The sequence below is a fragment of the Xyrauchen texanus genome, chromosome 4 (genome assembly GCF_025860055.1).
Source record: "Xyrauchen texanus isolate HMW12.3.18 chromosome 4, RBS_HiC_50CHRs, whole genome shotgun sequence".
Taxonomy (NCBI): Eukaryota; Metazoa; Chordata; class Actinopteri; order Cypriniformes; family Catostomidae; genus Xyrauchen; species Xyrauchen texanus.
In genome coordinates this window covers 13,372,884-13,393,385 of record NC_068279.1, presented here as the reverse complement: position 1 = coordinate 13,393,385, position 20,502 = coordinate 13,372,884, and the positions used below count along the sequence as shown (strand labels likewise).

Below are 20,502 nucleotides of genomic sequence, written 5' to 3'. Positions count from 1 at the left end.
GGCAAGCACATGACAATGCTTAATTTCAAGCCCTGTAGACCATGTTCTTGTTCATCGAATGACAATGAGGGAAGCAGGACAAATTGTAGAATTGCAAGACTACCACAGGAGGGTGGAACGACTGCTATGTTCTTCCAACAGCAAGAGGCTCTCATTGTTGATATGGTCCTTCAAAACAATGCCATTTCACTGTGTGAAATGCAGCAAAGAGTTGTTGAAGACAATGTAAACTTTGATGGAATCTTATTGATGAGTTTTATTTGTACTTTGGGCTTTTGCATTTGGACTACTATATTTTTACAGTATGCAAGTTCTTAATGTACAGACAGTCAATACTGTATTACTTGCAGTACTTACAGTATACAAAATATTCACTATACTAAGTTGTGATTACTATATATTTTTTTCCCATTGTAACTTGCTCCATATACTGTAGTGTGACAGAATGCCATGCTTTTTTTCCTGGGCTTTTTTGTTGCAAAGACTTAATTAAAGTCTTAAATGTCTTAAATTAAAATTAAAGACATCATTTTTGTTATAACATTGATAACATGTATATTTTTTACATCTTGTGGCTATAGATTTGAGTATTTTAATCTTTATGGATGGGCTCCATTAACTACAATGGTATGCGTCTCACTGTTACCTCAATTAATTTTTTCAAGAAAAAGAGGGACAAGATACAATTATTTTTGGTGATAATTAACACTGTGCCTCAAATGCTGTCAGTTGAGGTTTACTTGCATTGAACCCATAATCGATATGTGTGTATACAGAAATTGAACTTGGCCTTTAAAATATTCACTTGAGTTCAAAGTGTGACAACTAGCACTGGTCATAACTATATATTGGTATGTATATAGATCGTATCTAGATATTTTTAATATGTGATTTTAATGTGTTTAATGTACATGTGTAATACTTAATTTATATATTAAAATAATTTAAATCAATAATAATTATTTAAAGGGGTCATATAATGCCATTTTTGTACAAGTTAATATGAATCTTTAGGGTCTAAATGTCTCATTAGTATTTTAAGAAAACACTAATTTTACCTGCTCAGAAACAGCTCTGTTTTCAGCACGCTGTTTCAGTGCATATGACTTTAAATGATAATGAGCTTTGGTCACCCCGCCCCTCCGTAAGGGTTAGCGATTTGCAAAGATTAATATAAAGGTTAATAAAGCGTTACACTTACTTCTTCTGGAGGTGCAGAGGGAATATAAATAGTTGGTACCGAATCTTTTTCAGCAGCAGCTTCTTAGCAAAACCAGCTTTATACTGACCCTCGTTTATAAAGCAGTCTGGTGAAAAATGATTCGCGCAAACATGAACGCATTGACGTTGCTCGTGGGGAATATTCCCATCGTAAACAAAACTCAGCCACTGCGTCTTCAGCGGTTCAGATTTAGGAACATCAAAATGACTGCTGTGTTCGTTGTTACACCGAAGAACAGAACACCATAATCGCTTAGGCGCCATTCTGCTCCAGTGTATCAACAATGATGACGGACTATGATTGACAGCTCGCTCACGAGCGAGGGCGGGTCTGTGTTGAAACACTGCTGTCAATCAACAATCCTGGGAGGGGCGTCCGACCGTGTGACGTCACACGGTCGAACGGCTCGATTTGAGGCAGGGGAAAATATATAAGGAGATTAAAACAAAAACACTGGATGGATTTTTATCATAATAGGATGGTTGTGTACAGGGACAGCCAACACACATTTCAGTACAATCAACTTGATGAAGTGCATGTACCATTATATGACCCCTTTAATATAAGTGAATATTAAAACATGAAAAATATACAAAATCTTTTACAAATCATATACGTTATTTTGAAAAATAAATCTGCAGCATTAGTTTAATTTTAAAATGTTGACTTTAAAATGTGCAACATTTCACAGTTTGCCAGAAGTGTTTAGTATAAAATAGGGCTGTCAATCGATTAAAAATTTTAATCGAATTAATTATATGGTGTCCCGATTAATTAATCGTGATTAATCGCATATACAAATATTTGGTGAGAAAGCCCCTCATATAACAATAATTCAATATATAATGATGAAAAATTGTTAATTGTTAAATATTTATATATATATATATATATATATATATATATATATATATATGTATTTATATATATAATATTCAGATAATTAAAGGCATTAGAGTTAATCATTTCTGTGTTGTTGCTGCTGAAGGTTGTTTTCTTCACTGTATAAATGGTGTGTTTTCATACAGCTGAAGTTTCACTTACTGAAGTTTACTCTGGAGTAAACAGGTGGTACTACAAGCTTGCATTTCTCAGGAATCTTCCTTATACGGGGGCATGTGATTAATTGCGTAATTTTTTTAAATTTGTTATTTTTTATAAAATTAATCACACTGAATTAGCGCGTTAAATCGATAGCCCTAGTATAAAAACAAAATGCAGTCTTTCTTGCAAGTCAGTCCACTGTTGGCCACCTGTGTAACACTCTCAGGAGGCTATTTCTAGTAATGTAGTGCAGCTCTGTCTACTTGAATGGAGAAAGACCAAAATCTCAACAAGGTCGGATTGGCTCTTTTATCTGTAAGGCAGGACTTGCTTTCTACATCCGTTGACTGTTGGCGGCTGGTGCTCCTTGGTTGAGTGTTCCAATTTCTCCTATTCATTTTAAAAATCTCAAAAACGGTTTTCCATCAGAATACAAGACTCTGAGATTTGATTGAGAAAAGCAAGCCATGCAATAGAATATTTAATTTCAGACTGTAGAAATCAGATTTGTTAAACTGTGATCTCATGTGTTCACACCGGCTCTTTTCTTTGTGTCTTTCTGTCTCTTTGTCTCTCTCTCTCTCTCCCTCTGTTTCAGCCTTTCTCTTTGTTTTTCTGAGTGTTAATTGTTATTTATTTATTCTACAGTATATAAAGACAGGATTAGTTCTGCGTGTCTAAGTGTGAAATTACGTTTCTCTTTTTTTAATGGTGGAGGTAAACTGTAATTTTCCTCTCAGTCTCAAGCCACATTTTACCATTGCATGCTCATTTACACGCTTCTTTCAGGCCTTTGTACAGCAACCCTGTAAGACACTGTAAACAAATAACCAAAAATTGGGCGTGTTTGTCTGTGTGTATGCCTATTCTCAGTGACTCAAATCGCCTTTAGTACTTGACATTTTAGTTCTGCGACAGTATCTGCACTATGAGTTTTTCTTTACGACATCTTTCTCTAGTTACCTACTTTTGGTCACTCTGGTTGGATTGTCTGATATTTAATAGAATTTGCCAAAAATGTCAATTCTAATATAAATGTGAAAGATTTTTTTTTATTTTTGTATACAGGAGGATGTACTTTTGCTAGTGTCCTGATGTAACCAGGATGAGGTATTGCTGAATTAAATCTGAAACTACCTACACTATTTTGTGTGAACCTTTGCAGAGTTACAGCAATGAAAACAACTTAAAAAATGACCGTAATAAAAACATTGTGTCTTAAATTTTTTTGTATAGGGGGCATGTTATGGTGTAGTAATTATAATTAGCTTAATTTAAAGAACAGTAGAAGTCAATGTTCCCTTAAATTATGTAAAAAGAAACGTGTGATGTGTGTGTGAATGTTTAGATTTTCCTGTCGCCTTCAATCCATATTGATGTCATCACTCCTTTTCGCCTCATCAGCATATGAACATGTAAATGTGTTAAGACTGATCTACCTTTCAGTGATTTGGGGGCTTTTATTGATTGACTCCTTTGTCTCTTTGGAAGAGTTTCACACACGTTTGCCCTGTTATATTGCAGCACCCAGTAAATCCAGATTAGCTGATGTTGCAAAGCGATCAATTACTGTTTAGAGTCCATGTGTATCTTGGTAATGTGAGGTCTTCCATCTGATACCTTTGGGATTTTAACCTAAAAGCTTAAACCAATTTCCCCATGGCTATCTGTCTATCTGTTTGTCATCTATGTGACACAATCACCGGGTTGTATACCTGTTTCTGTGTATCACACACACTAACAGATGTAGGCACATATCAGGCTCTATTTTCATGAGCACTAATTCTAAGCGCAATTTTTATGCCAGCGCAAGTCGGTGTGGTGGGAGTGTTTGCGCTTTTTGTGAGTGTATGAGTGTATACATGTATACGTGTATACATGTATTTTATGTTAATAAAGGGGTGCAAACCACAATTTGTTGTTTTCCAGAGAAATAGGTAGTTGCACTAAGACATTTTAGAAGCACATCTAATCTTGGCGAAAAGTCTAAAATCAGTTCCTGCATTTGCAATTTGGGGATTCCACCAGCAGATGATATCAAAGTGCTTTCAATCACTTTTAACACTAGCCATGATTTGTGTGTCAGTAGATTAATAATAGTAATTAAAATAATAATAATAGGCCTAAAAATAATAATAAGTATATTTTGTAGTGCTTTTCCAATGCATTAAACAGAGAAACAAATGTATATATAAATTACAAAACAAAGAACAATGAGAATCAAATCACAGGCGAGCAGCACAAGAGCGAACTGTTCCAGAGTGACTGATGGAGAACTTACAACGCATACATCATAGTCCAGAGCAGAGTGACAAAACTGTTACAGAGCAGGGGATGCATACAGCACATTACACTACAAAATTCGTATAAATGGGTTGTCTTCATTTATATCAATGTTGCTGGACAGAGAATGGAATATACTTTATAATAGGACACAGATGGGGCAATAACCGGAGAAGAACCTCAATATTAAATTGCACTTGACCCAGCCCATTAGCGCTTTGCATGCGCAATTTCGCCAACCCACTTGCGCCTAGACTTAGCACGTGCTTGCACGAAAATATAAAAACTTCATGGCCATGCCCACTGACTTTGCTCATATGATGTATAGCATTACCACTGGGCTTAGTGCTCTTAAAATAGGGTTCAATCGTAATAAAAAGGGATACATTGATTTTAAAATGGAAGAAAAACTACTAGAGGCAGAGAAAAGGGCTAGAAAAGGGCTTTGGGTTGTTGACATGACAACTCAACTGTGTCTTGGAGAACATGATGATGTACTTCATCTACCACTATTTTAAACATAATATCTTTTAATTCATTTATTTTTACTGTGTATGCTGTTTTAATGACCTAATTTAAGAGACTATTTGTATTTGTACTTTTAAAATCTCATTTGCCACAGTGCAGAACTTTTTTAAGTAAACTTTAAAAAAAGCTTTACTGTGAATAATAATGATGAAAAACATCTGTGGAAAAAATATTGTGATCAGTCACAGCACTTAAAATAATTAAATTCCCTTATATATTCATATGCATTTTAACCTAAAATCATAATTCAGTTTATGGACAAGTTATTTGTGAGAAACCCAGTTGTGTGTAACATGCACAAGTTGGCATTACAACACAAGGTCAGTGTATCAGAGTAAATTTGTTGTCAAGTAGGCACCTTTTAATTACTCAAGGAATGGACCCCTCGGTGTAATTAATATCATAATGAATCTAAGGGATGTTATCTATTAATAATGTCTCATTAATCTTTGGTGCTAAATATCTGTAATTAAAGAGAGCAAATGACTCCAATTAGTAACCAAATCAAGTGAGAGAGATCACTCAGTCAGATTGCACATCTTTCTTTTTCTCAATCTCTGTTATTCCATCTCTCTCTCTCTCTCTGTATGACTGACTCTGTTTTCCAGGTATTATTTCTTTAAATGTGTTATGTTGAGCTATTAATAAATAAATTGATTGACAGAATAGACTTTATTTAACATGCTGTTACCTATTTACAGACACTTCCTGTTCAAGCACGGCTCTGGTTCGTCTGCCATTTTCAACGCGGCCAATCAAAATTACCCTCTAACGTCCAGCACGGTGTATTCGCCACCCCCGAGGCCACTTCCCAGAACCACCCTCTCAAGACCGCTCTTCTCGTTCAGTAAACCATACCGTTGCTGTAACTGGAAGTGTACGGCTCTGAGCGCAAGTGTAATTACACTGACTTTGGCCCTACTGCTGACATATATCATTGGTAAGTGTCTTATCTCGCTACCTCTATGTCTTTATTATGTCTGTGTCTACTGTCATGCTGGTTGGGATCATATAATAAAATCTTGAAAAAATTACACACATCACTTTAAAGGATTAGTAGTATCTCAAAATCACTCTTATGTCATTCCAAATCCTTATAAATAAGAAAATAATAAAGAAAGAATCTTTCAATGTACACAAACACAACTATTTTTTCATTACATTTAGAGTGCTTTTTTTCTAATGGGACTGAAGCTCTTAGCTTTAAAAATGACCAAAGAATATTATTAAAGCACCATTAATGTAGTCCATGCGACTTGTGCACTATATTCCAAGTCTTCTAAACCCATATGATAGCTTTGTGTGAGAAAAAACTAAATTGAAGTTATTCAATGATAATCCTTCCCTCTGCCATTGCACTCAAAGCTCATTCAGTTCAAATAGGGCACATCGAGACACATCACAGTAAGTTTGAAACAATGATGTTTGAAATAATTTACAAATATTTTAATTGAATGAGAGTGCAAATGAGATTTGAGGGACATTTTTAGAGTTGACCATTTTAATTGTGACCATTAAAAATATCCCACTCTCTTCCAGCACAGTGTATTCCTCACCTTTGAGCCACTAACCCAGAATCACCCTCTCTAGACTGCTTTTCTCATTCGGTTAACCCCACTGTTGCTGTAAATGGAAATGTACGGCTTTTGTGCATAAATGCAATTACACTGCCTTCATCCTGCTCTTGACGTACATTATCAGTGAGTGTCTTATCTCTTCACCTCTGTGTCTCTCTCTCTCTCTTAGTCCATGTCTGCTGTCATGCTGGTTGGGGTCATATAGAATTAGCAGATCTCACACTGTGAAAAACTCTATTAGAGAGATGAATATTTATGAATGAGTGATGAGGGAGAATGAGAGATGAAAGAGTAAATATCCCACAAGGCCGTTCAGAGGTTAATGGTGTTAAAGTTTTGTTTAGCCAAGTCACCGTGTGTGTGTGTGTGTGTGTGTGTGTGTGTGTGTGTGTGTGTGTGTGTGTGTGTGTGTGCGAGTGTGAGAGCGAGAAGTGCTTATGCACCTCAGTGTTCTGACTTAATTTCCTCAGGCTTTCACCCTATTACAAGCATTTGTCTTGAAAATCACACAAAAAAATTATGTGTATTTTAGAGAGAAACATTAGGGTAAAAGGTTTCATCCATTAACGCTTGAAAGACTGCGGTTAATAAAGTTTCTGGTCAGAAGTTCACACAGCAACCTCTTAAACACTAATCATTTGTCTGGGAGTGTGTTTTCTCGTTAATGAAACGAGGACCTGTTCAATTCCCAAACATGTGCTAATGATTGCTTGAGAATCTGACATTCATGATGTTCATTTCTGTTCTACAGTGTGTATATCGCTTCTGAACACATTTCATTTGGAATTACAGCTTTACTGAACAACCTGTAACAGGAGTACCTTTTACTTCATGCTAGAGCAGAGGCCTTAAAGGTGAATTGTGTACTTTCTGAGCCACTAGCGTAGGGCTGTAAAGTGCAAGAGTTTTGCTCACATTTGCGATTGAAAATAAAGAAATGCGCCTACAAATTGTATCCCATTCGCATGTTTAGGGTAAGTGCGAGTTCCACCTAAGAGAGGAGCCTTGCAACAAGAAACATGTATAATGAGTTTGATGTCTTTGCTATTACCAAATCTCAGGCGTTTCAACTTTAACAGGCTGCCGTGGATGCATTGCCACAGTCGTGGTAATGTTCCTTGTATGCTGTGCACTGGCCTCTCAGCCTCACTCTAGCCGCACATTGTTCCGTGTGCAAAAAAGAGACGGGCAGAAACAGATACGATCAATAAAAACACATAATGTTATTCTATTTGCCCTGAAAAATGATTACTGTTTGCCCTCAATGTCTGTTAGCGTAGTTGCTTGATTTCCAGAGGACCAGCTTAAACAATGGTACCTTTGAATCAGATTCAGCATTTAGATTAATTTGGATCTTTGGATTCTTTTGGATTCAGCATGATTTTGAGATTCAGAGAAACACTATTAGGATAATTTTTTCAAATTGGCTATTCAGATTTGTGTTCCATAGAAAATATTTTTTCATGGGTCTACTCTTAAACCATTATATTTACTATATTAATAAAATGATAATGATAATGATAATATATATATATATATATATATATATATATATATATATATATATATATATATAGATAGATAGATAGATAGATAGATAGATAGATAGATAGATAGATAGATAGATAGATAGATAGATGTATATATAATAATTCAATGCTAATAATTCATGATTAATTCATTATACATTTTTTAGCTTTTGAAAGAAAGGAAGCAAAATGATGTGTAAGTGTTGGTCTCTGCAATGCATATGCATCACGCACATTACAGAATAGATGTGCACTGCATGTATTTAAAGACAGCCTTGGCTTTATGATAACATATTTGACATTTTTGGCTAAACTAACCCTTTAATGATGTCACATAAACAGTTTGCTAGATCTCTGTGTGTCCTGGAGATGTGCAGTTAATGAATGTATCGTCGTCTTTCATCCCATCGTTACTGGCACACTGTCCAAACAGATTCAATCCGTCTGCATCTAACAATCTTAATATGTTCTAAGTCAATTTTCTGGGCAAATGTAGGGAAGCGAATTGATAAAAATAATAAATATAAAAAATTATGTAAAGAAAGGATGAGCATAAGAATGGATGAATGAATCTTTGCATGCTGAAGAAAGTATTTTGTCCTGTTGAGTAAAAGGGTCACAGATGAGAAGAGAAGGGCCCATAATACATGTTAATTTGTGTGCTAGTCTTGAAGTCTACTTTGATTGGCCAATAGGCATATTGTTGACATCTCATTGCCTATTAGGTTAAATATTGTGGTAGGGTTAAAGGGATAGTTCACCCAAAAATGAAAATTCTCTCATAATTTACTCTCATGTCATTTCAGATGTGTATGGCTTTTTTTTCTTCTGCAGAACACAAACAAAGATTTTTGGAAGATTATCTTAGCTCAGTAGGTCCATACAATGCAAGTGAATGGTGATCAGACATTTTTAGCTCCAAAAATCACATAAAGGAAAATGTTAAGTAATCCTTAAGACTCCAGTGGTTAAATCCATATCTTCAGAAGTGATATAATAAGTGTGGGAGAAATAGAACAAAATGTAAGTCCTCTTTATATTCTAAATCACTACTTTCGCTTTTACATCTAAAATTCACATGTTGTAGCTGTTTAGTTACATTGTCACATCTTAAAGTTAAAGTAGAGATTTAGAGTAAAAAGGAGTTAAATATTGTTCTGTTTCTCACCCACACCTATTATATTGCTTCTGAATATATGGATTTAACCACTGGAGTTATATGTTTTACTTTTATGTTTCCTTTATGTGATTTTTGGCACAACAAATGTCTTATCACCATTCACTTGCATTGTAAGAACCAACAGAACTGAGATATTGTTCTTAAAATCTTTGTGTTCTGCTGAAGAAAGAAAGTCACACATTTAGGATGGTGTGAGGGTGAGTAAATTATGAGAGAATGTTTATTTTTGGGTGAACTATGCCTTTAAAGATAGGTTAGGGGCAGTGCAAAGGTCCATGTGTAGGCCCTCACGTAATCTGCATATGATTTGCACAGATTTTTCAATAGATGGTTCTGAAAATGTAAGTATGTTTTCATAGCACAAAGTAAACTTTTTTTTAGAAATCAAAGGGAAATAAATTCCTCATAATATGACCCCTTTAAATCTGTTTCACTAAACAAATACTGGGCTAATGTTCTATGAAAGGAAGGAGTCAAAATATGTTTTTGTGGTAATCAACTACATGCCACAGATGCTGCACAAAAATAATTTTGACTCATTCCTCAGTTTGTCAAACAAACAAACTACAAATATATTGGCTATAAAAGGAATAATTCCATTAGCGGCATGCTTTTATTTTCTCAAACTGTGGTGCAAGTGTTAATTATTTTCTGTGTTTATCAACATAATGCCACAGAAGAGTTACTGTACCAAATTCTGTCACCATATATTTCTGCCCTTACAAACCTGTAAGACAATCTTCCATTGAATACAAAAGGAGAAATTTGGAAGAATGTTGAAGCTGCTATTTTTTTCCATACAACAAAAGCGACTGGGGACTGAGACTGTCAGTCCTTAACATTCTACCTAACATCTCCTATTGTGTTTCATAGAAGAAGAAGAAAAGAAAAATAAATATGGGTTTGGAATAACATAAATTTGAGTAAATGATTACAGAGTTTTTATTTTTGGTTAAACTATCCCTTTAAGTTGTTTATAGCCTGAAACGTTCCTTTAAATATGGTATAAATTGTTAAATGGATCGATTTCACAGTGTAGATTAAGGTCAGGGGTTTTAATAGATTGTTTATCCTTAGAGAAGAGTTTTAATTGAAATGTGTGTGTATATTCAGTTAAATGACTTTAATGAGGCTCTATCGTTCGGCCTCACTCCAATTTTAACTATAACTAATACACATTAGCTTCCAGCCATCCACGCACACTATGGAGACATTAAGTGGAGTGTGAATTTGTGTGTGTGTTTTTGTTATGTCCTAATTGAGTCAAGGACTCTGAAGGGACAGAGAGAGAGGCAATCAATAATTGTTGATGAAAATGTATCAAAGGCAGGGGTGGACTGGGAAGAGAAATCAGCCCTGGATTTTACATAGAAACTGACCCAAAAGTTGTTGGGGGTTTGCTGTCCTTTTTTGCATAATGCGGCCCCCTTCGGCATATCGCGGCACCAATTTGGGGCCCTCTTCAGCCAGTCGCGGCCCGTTTGACATAACACGGTGGCCGGTTTCAACACATCGCCGCCTGTTTGGCCCCATTCGGCCCCAATTCGGCCCACTGGGAAAAGTCCTGGTTCTCCCTATGGCCAGTCCGCCCCTGATCAAAGGCACTGAGTGAATCTGTTTGTGTGGGTGTATAAGAGAGAGAAAGTGGGACTTCTAGACATTGCACTTATTTTCTGAACATCTTTACATGTTGCCACATAATACAGTACAATGCTAAAAAATGTATTACAGTTTTGAGTTTTTTTGGATGTGTGAGGCTTTTTTCAAAGTTAAGTGTCTGTTGGGTGTGTATTGCTGGTTACAGGAGGGTAAATGTGAGGTGTGTGTGTGTGTGTGTGTGTGTGTGTGTGTGTGTGTGTGTGTGTGTGTGTGTGTGTGTGTGTGTGTAAGTGTAGGTTTGTGTTGTGTGCTATGACCCAGATAGCTGAAATTATCCAGGGAACTGAGTAAGATGGTTTCAGCAAGACAAGTTTCCATCCAGCCAAGCAAAAAAAGATAATATCCAGCTAGGTTTTTATTATCTTGATCGATGCTGTAATGGCTATAAAATTAATCCAAAAAGATGCCTAAAAAGATAATGTGAAAGAAAAATTAAGGACACCTTTAAGGGGTCACATCATGCATTTTTTAATCATTTTGTTTTAATACCCTAGGTTCACTTAAATGTTAATCATTTTGGTTTCTGTGGAGACGCCATGCGAGCTCTGTGCACTTTGCTAGTTTTGATGCTTTTTATGTCATAAGCCGGTGAGATTCAACACACTCTGATCCTTAATTCGAACGTTCCCTCTGTCATTCTTTGAGTCGAGGGACAAAGGCTCCGGGGCCAGATGGCTTTGCCACTGAATTTTTTCGATCTTATGCTACAGAACTGGCTCCACTTTTGTTAGAAGTATATACTGAATCATTAAAGAATGGAAAGTTTCCGGTAATGGCCATCCATGCGTTCACGAGAGACTCCAGTTCCAACATATGATGTAGCCGTAATGTAAGCTCCGATGAGAAGTGACCAACGTAGAAGCGCAGAGGATAGACGAAGCCAGTGAAAGGGCGGACGGCCGTTACCATAAGCCAGTGATTATAGTTTATAAAGTTATAAATATGGATATTTGTCTTACAAAAACGCATCGCTTCACTTCAGAAGGCCTTTATTAACCCCATGGAGCCGTATGGATTACTTTTTTGATGGATGGATGTGCTATTTTTGGCTTCAAAATCTAAGGTACCATTCATTCCGTTTATAATGCTTGGATGAGCCAGGATATTTCTTCAACAAAAAAGAGCTCACTCTTGGCTGGATATCTAAAAGCTATCTCAAACCGAATATTAAAACATAAACTATATGGCTAATTGTACAGAACTACCACTCAGTCAAACTGTAACAATATATATTTTCACTTGTACCTTTCCATAAAGCACAAATTAACATGTAATTAAAAGAAAGCCTCTATCGCTTTAAGATGTGAGCTTTAATACCATTATAATATAAAAGACCACCATCAGAAAATGTCAACAGATACTACAAGACAACTTAAATTACTTGATGTCCCAGTAAAGAATGGAGGGTATTATTCCCATGTTGAGTTCATGATCTAGCCTTGTTGTTGACATGCAGCTCTGTGAGAGTGACATGGTCGGAATGGAAACGATGGTACATGACAAGCTTGTGTGCATGGTTGAGTAGCTATTGCATCTCTTAAGAGATAGACCAGTGAATTTGAATGTCTGCATTTACATTTTCTGTATTAGATACACAATGAAAACACATTTGGCCAGCAAAAGTGAGGGGGACATGTCCCCCAAGTATTCTACGCCCAGGGCTCCAGTAAAGTTGCCACTTTCCCATCATTCAATAATAGCCCTTTGCCAAGTCTCAATTACATTGTTACAAAACTATAAAGGTCAATCAGTAACAAAACTCGAGAGCTTGCATATATGGATTTGAAAACTTTTACAATAAATATTTGTTCTCCTAAGTTGAAATTTACACTAACAGCACTGATGCGAAAACTTGAAATAAAATACAAATTTTAAGTTGAATATTGCAATCTGCACTCACAGACAATAATTCAAAGCTTGTGTTCTGAATTCACAATTGCAGACAAGTAGTCACAATTGTGTAAAATGACAATACAACTACAGACACAAACTTGTATTACAGATTAACTTTTGTACTTTATTTCATTTTCGCAGTACAAGCACAAATCGGCACTTACAGCCTCTAAAATCTGCCACTGCAACTTTTAATCTTCACGCCTTAACTTTGCTATGACTAAAAAACCTCTAGCAAAACTCACTTGTGCACCTGTAAATACTGATGCGAGAGAGCAAGACCAGTGTTTGGCTGGGAGGCAGCAATGAAGTTGTTTTATTGGTTGATGCCTAGCCAATAAAATGGGATGTTTTTGTACGTGTTGACATATGTTTTTCTTTTGTGATCTTGTTTCTGCTTTTTGACACGATCTGAGTCTCCATTGTTTTTTCAAGTGAAAATATGATTTTTGTGTCAAAGAGAATTTTGTAGAATTGTATTTATTTTCTTATTGTGGGTGCTAAATTTTATATACCAAAAGACATTTCTTAAAAAACTACCTATATTTGCAGAATTCATGCTGGAAATCAAGTGCTTATAAATGTTAAGAGATATATTAGCGATTAAAAAATAAAAAATAAAAAATAAATAAATAAAAAATATATATATTTATTTATTTTGTATTTATTTTTTTTCTTGCTTATTATGAGGTATTTCCTGCCTTCTGAATGATGTGAATGTTTTTCTTCTTTTTATTTCCTTTTTTCCATTACTTTTTGTTTACAAGTGATGCTAGTGTACAAGTGATGTATATTATTTTGCTACAAATATGCAAGTCTGCATTGATACTGCTTTATTGCACTTTTTCATTGTAATCTTTTTTTTCTTCAATAAAAAAAAGAAAGATTTTTTTGTAAGGGCAAAGCAGAGCAGGTGGTGGAGGGATCTAACAATCAGAGGGTACGTTTTTTAATAATCAATAAAAAGTAATAAAAAAAGTTTTGTAAAACTCCCACACTTATCAATATGTCTTTTTTTCACTGATATACTAACGTATATTATTGATGAAGACTTCTTTCTACTCAATGATTTACATTTTTACCAGGTATCCAAGTATTGTACAGGTAGTTGTCCATTAGTGTGATGTATAAATAGCCAACATTCATTATTATTTTAGCTGAAGCAAGTTTGCTAATGATGATCTTAAAATCAACCAGAGTTTAATTAAACCAGGAGTTTTCCAAAACATTTTTTAAAAATATTTAATAATTAAAAAAAAAAACGTACCCTTTGGATTGTTAGATCCCTCCATCGCTTAACAAACAAGCTGTTGTGTGACGTCATCACGTACAAAAAAAGTGCTATTTCATTAGCAATTTATCACCCAATAAATTTACTTCATTGCCCCCTCCCTCGCCAAACACTGGTCTTGCTCTCTCGCATCAGTATTTACAGGCGCACAAGTGAGTTTTGCTACAGGTTTTCCGCAAAAGTAGTTGCAAAAGTCAAGACGTAGATTTAAATTTGCAGTGGCAGATTTTAGAGGTTGTAAGTGCCGATTTGTGATTGTACTGTGAAAATTAATTAAAGTACAATAGTTAATGTGTAATACAAGTTTTTGTCTTTAGTTGTATTGATGTGAATGCCATTTTAGACATTTGTGGCTAATTGTCTGCAATTATACATTTAGAACACACGCTTTTAATTATTGTCTGTGAGTGCAGATTGCAGCATTCGACTTAAAATTTTTATTTTACAAGTTTTCACATCAGTGCTGTTGGTGTAACTTTCAACTTATGAGTACAAATATTTATTGTACAAGTTCTCAAGATTTGCTACTGATTTATCTTCATACAAAACAATTTGCAAAGAAATTTGCCACTCATATTGTTAAGGTCGTACTGAAAAGATCACAGACATTCTGTGGCCAATGGCTTGTTTTTAACATTGTTATCTTTCAGAAGGAGCAGCAAGTTTACACAGCCATGACAAGTCAGACCAAGTTTCTGAACACCAAATAGGTGTTGTAAATGTGGGCAGTCATGTGGTAATCTATTTGTGTTTCTGAGTTGAGGTTTAATAGATGGTATTTCTGGACTGGTTTTTAAGGAAAATTTTATTTTCTCATGATATGACCCCTTTAAAACTAATTCAATAAACAGACAATGGAGAAAAATAAGGGGACCTCTCTTCCACTGGATTTGTGTCAATGGCTCCAATGAGCTGTGATTGGCTTGAAGAATATAACAGCTGATGTGACTGGATGGAGAATTGAACTGGACAACCTAATTTATTCCAGACTTTCATTTTATTGGATCTGGATTTACTGAATCTGAAAGTGGCAACAATCGACTGGTAAATGATGGACTGATGCAGGAATGGAGGAGATGGAGCTAGGCAAAATGTGGCTGGACAGGAGGAGGTTGGGCAGGGCAGGATGTAGCAGAATGTGGCAATGTGTGAGGAGGTGGGGCAGGACAAAAGTTGGCAGGACATGGCTAGATGAAATAGAAAGTAGCAGTACAGAAGACGGAGCAGGACACGAGAAGTCAGGGTGTGGCAAGCTGTGACAGTGAGTGGCTGTACAGAAGGAGACGGGGCAGGACGGGAGTAGGCAGGGTGTGGCCAGCTGACGCAGGGTGTGCAAGTGAATGAGAGGTCAAGGCAGGATGTGCCAGTGTGTGCCAGTGCATGAGAAGGCAGGGCACGTCACATACTATATACGGTAGTGCTCCCTGTGCACTACCGTATTGACTTTAAGATCCTCGTCATCACCTACAAAGCACTCCATAATCTTGCACCCAGCTATATTTATGGCCTCCTATCAGGATATGTTCCTACATGCTCCCTTCGCTCTTCCTCAACTGGCCTACTTGTCACCCCCAAATTCCGTCTATCCACCATGGGGGCCAGGGCCTTCAGTTGCGCTGCTCCAAGACTCTGGAATGCCCTTCCCTCCTACATTCGACAGGCAGACACAGTCAATTCATTTAAAAAATTGTTAAAGACCTTTCTTTTTAAGAAAGCTTTTAATCTTTAAAACATTTTTTCTATATTGCCATAGTTACCCTACTGACACTCTTTATAGTGCTTTCTTCGGGCGTTCTTAGCATTTTGCTGATTTGTCATATTTGTAACATGTATTAGCATAATATGAATTTAAATGTATTTGTATTTTTAAGTCCTCCGAAACATGTAAGATGTCCTTGGGTATTTAGAAAGGCATCGGCCAAATAAAATGTATTATTATTAGATTCCTCCGTAGGAGGGAATCTATTGTAATTGATGGTTTTATTATTTTGAGCCCAAATAGCTCAAAAAGTCACTGGTCAAAACTTTTCTAAATTGGCACATTGATAGTCCATGCCAACGGGTACCCCCAAACCAAGAATGGTCAACATTCGCCCATAGGTGGCGCTACAGGCCACGCCCAAAAAAAATATTTTCAAAGTGATACCATTTCCACGCCATTTGTCCAAATCTTCTGAAACTTGGTGTACATGCCTCATTTCTCATGGGGAACAAAAAGCCTCAAGAACCCATAACTTCCGCCATGATGGATTTTCCCGTACGGTGAAAATTTGTGAAAACCTACAAAACTCTTCTTCTCCTGAACCGTAGCTCCAATTGACTTGAAATTTGGTACACATGTGTAGAATTGAAGTCTTTGAAAACGTTACTTAGGAAAAATGAATACTGATACAAAATGGCTGAAAGGGGCGTGTTTATGTAAATGTCCAAATTTTAACAATATATACGTGTCAATAAATCAAATGTTATTTTGACTGATGGTTTTTCAAACCTAACATGCTTCAAGATGACATCACTCTGAAGTACTGCATAAAGAATGGCCAACATTCAGCCCCTAGAGGCGCTTACAGGCCATGCCGAAATTCCCATTTTCTGGTCTAAAATGTTCTAATTTGGTACAATGGTACTACAGGCCAACAGGAACCCACAAACCAAGAATGGACGACATTACGCCACTAGGGAGCACTAAAGGCCACGCCAAAATTCCCGTTTTCTGGTCAAAAATGTTCTAATTTGGTACATTGATACTACATGCCAACAGGAACCCACAAACCAAGAATGGCCAACATTCAGCCCCTAGGGGGCTTACAGGCCACTCCAAAATTCCCATTTTCTGGTCAAACATTTTCTAATTTGGTACATTGATTCCATAGGCCAACAGGAACCCACAAACCAAGAATGGCCCACATTACGCCCCTAGGGGCGCTACAGGCCACTCCAAAATTCCCATTTTCTGGTCAAATATTTTCTAATTTTGTACATTGATACTACAGGCCAACAGGAACCCACAAACCAAGAATGGCCCACATTCGACCATAGGTGGCGCTACAGGCCACGCCCCAAAAAAATATTTTCAAAGTGATACCATTTCCACGCCATTTGTCCAATTCTTCTGAAACTTGGTGTACATGCCTCATTTCTCATTGGGAACAAAAAGCCTCAAGGATCCATAAGGTCCGGTATGGATTTTCCTGTACATTGAAAATGTTTCGTTTAGGATTCAGACAAAGACATGTTTTTTTGAATTCCTTAATTGGGAGGGTTTATCCCCAACCATCTACTGATCAATTTTAAATGATTTGCCATTTTGAGGAGGAATCCGCATTGCTGCTTGCAGCTATATTTATTATTATTACTATATTAAAAGCAAAAAAAAGGCATGAAACCGTAGACAAATGGCAGTGAGTGTGGGTGTCATTTTCTCTTTGGTGAATCTGGCATGCGCTACTGTATTATTCATTCAAATTGTATGCACACATGCTGTTCCTCATGTTTCCTTTTAAATGACACATACATTATATAACAGCCATAGATGTGATCTATCTGTGCCAGTGCCACACACGCACATACTGTACACTCACTAATGATTTTTCTATACTAATGTGAGCTTGATAAGGTTTTCATAGCTTTAGAAGGTGAAAATTAATGTTTATTTATGGATCATAATGTGTTTTTTCATGATCATAACACTGCATCAATGAAAAATAAAAACTATAGATCTCGCAACCCCTACTCAGAAGAGCACCTCAAAGCCATTTGGCTTTAAAATAAATCAAACAGTTGCTTTATAGTGTGTCTGTGTGTGCATTTGAATTTTTGTATCTAAAGCATAAAAACACCCACCCTAAGGCTAATCGTTAGGTGTCTTCATGATGGAGAGAAAGGCATTTTTTCAGAGAACACAGACAGATGTAGACATACACATTTACCCCTGCATTTGTTTACATGGTTTTCTTTGTGTCAACGCCATTATAGGACAGTGATCGCAGAGATGCTTCCAGATAAATAGCCATTTCTAAAGCCTGTAATAAAGACAATTAAAGAGGCCTTAGAGGTAAAGCTGTTTTTAGATCCTTTGGTTATGATGATTCAGGCCGATTAGACCACTTTATTTACATGTTAGCATGCCTTATGAGAGAGGTTTGATCAGAGAAAACAGAGGTTCCCCTTCTGTCGCTCTCTCCACGTTGTGTCGGAGAAGCGACACTAGGGGTCTCTCTTGAGCGCCAATATTCACCTCTGATCTTATTGAAAAGGGCCAATGGGAGTTGGCAGTCGGTATTTGCATATCCCGCCCCCGGACATACCGGTATTTAAGCGGCGCAAATACGGCAGTTCATTCAGAAAATTTCTTCGGAGCCGATGGTCTGTCTGCAGTTTGCTGCGAGTTACACGCCACTTAAACGTTCCTGTTTTCCTCTGACGATCTGCATGCTGTTGGATCTTGACGGCACACAACAGCGGCTTTCTCCTTCTCAGTGCACGGCGTGCACTGTTGCCCCTGAGCGCTTCGACAGCGCAGACACGTACACACACACACACTGTGTATTAAAAGAGTTTTTTACTAAAAGAGTAATTTTCTCTAAAAGAGCAAACACAGCGGCGTTGAACGTCCTTTTAAGGACGCCGTCTTTTCAAGATGCCTTTCCGCCCCTGTGTCGCTCCTGGATGCGTAGAGTGCTCTCTGCTTCAGACGGCCACAGGCGCTGTCTCGTGTGTTTGGGCCGCGATCACACCGAGGCGGCGTTTATGGATGGTTCATGTTCTCACTGCGAGAACATGACCATGACCACGTTAGCGGTCGTGGCTCGCTTTCAACAGAAAGCAAGCCACCCCAGCTGCACCTCGCATTGCTCCTTCTTCCCACGGGATTAAGGACGGTGCGGTTGGCGCTAGGGGCGATTTGGGGCGGCAGCGGGTGCAGTTTCGCCGGGTAGCCCCCGCGAACCTCCCGCTTCCCGACACGCTCGCTGGTCTCCGCCCACGCCACGGGCGATAGCGGCTCGCCTCACGGCCCGGCTGTCTATCCTCCCGAGTCCGAAGCAGATGAGCGTCGCCGCTGCATCAGAGAGTGCGGTGTCTGATGCTGAGGACTCCCTGGACTGCCGCCGGGCCAGCAGGCCCAGGCTGAGGCCGACGCCAGATGTCCGACATGCTTGCCTGGGCCGCCTTGAGCGTGGGGTTGGACTGGAACCCTCCATCCTCCCCACAGCCTTCTCGGTTGGATGATTGGTTCCTGGGGCAGCGCTGCTCAAGGCCTCGCGATCCCCCAGTCCCTTTCTTCCCGGAGGTGCATGATGAGCTGACGCTCACGTGGAGAGCCCCGCCTCCGCTCGCCTAGGTGCCACCCGCTCCACTCTCTCCACCCTCGACGGCGGAGAGCCCACGGGTACGACGCGATTCCCCAGGTTGATAGGGCAGTTGCGCACCATCTATGCCCCGGTAGCCCTACCTCCTGGCGGGGTCGCCCGTACTCCCATCCAAGCCCTGTAGGACAACATCCTCGCTTAACGCCAAGGCCTACACTACGGCTGGACGCGCTGCCTCCGCCCTGCATGCAATGACCCTCCTGCAAGTCCACCAGGCCAAAGCTCTCAGAAACATGCACGGGGTGGACCTGATCCTGATGTGCTGCAGGAACTGCGCTCAGCGACCGACTTCGCCCTGAGAGCTGACGAAGGCCACAGCGCAGGCACTCGGACAGACGATGGCCACCCTAGTGGTCCAGGAACGCCATCTTTGGCTCAACCTGGTCGAGATGCGTGAGGCTGACAAAAACCGCCTCCTGGACACACCTGTCTCCCAGATTGGCCTTTTCGGTGACACCGCCGAGGACTCCGCCCAACAGTTCTCCTCGCGGTGAAGCAGACGGAGGCCATTTCGCACATCATGCCCCGCCGCAGACCTGCCGCTACGGGCCCTGCCCCGTCTGCCCGCCGAGGGCATCCCCTGCGAGGAAACCAGCTCCTGCTCCGCCTCAACCCAGGCCCAGCTCTCAGCCCCAGCTGCCGAAGCACTCCGCAGGCGGCGACGCCCCTGTCTCACGAACCCCTCCAGGACCCGGAAGGCTCCCAAGCCGTTCCTGAGACAGCTGACCCAGAGCCGAAGACGTTAGCTCTGGAGGTGGTAAGACCGCTCCGCCCCCGGTGGAGGGCCGGGAGGAGAATCCTTTGTTTTTTCATTTGCCACACCCCTGACGGGGCTGTGGTACCCACATTCTCAATAAAAGAGCTATTTCCTTTGCCTCTGGGTCACCTGGCTCGCAAATGCCGCTCTCACGGCAATGTGCTTTCAGA

The 20,502-nt window shown here is 38.8% G+C and overlaps 1 protein-coding gene across 3 annotated transcripts in view; it reads left to right on the top strand.

Moving 5' to 3' along the window:
• Positions 1–20,502, top strand: part of tenm1 (teneurin transmembrane protein 1) — a 291,251-nt gene that overhangs the window by 146,737 nt on the left and 124,012 nt on the right. For all 3 annotated transcript variants that reach the window (XM_052114410.1, XM_052114401.1, XM_052114419.1), the window contains exon 5: positions 5,779–6,017. In XM_052114410.1, coding sequence (XP_051970370.1) covers positions 5,779–6,017 — 239 coding nt within the window. The remainder of the gene's footprint in view (positions 1–5,778; positions 6,018–20,502) is intronic.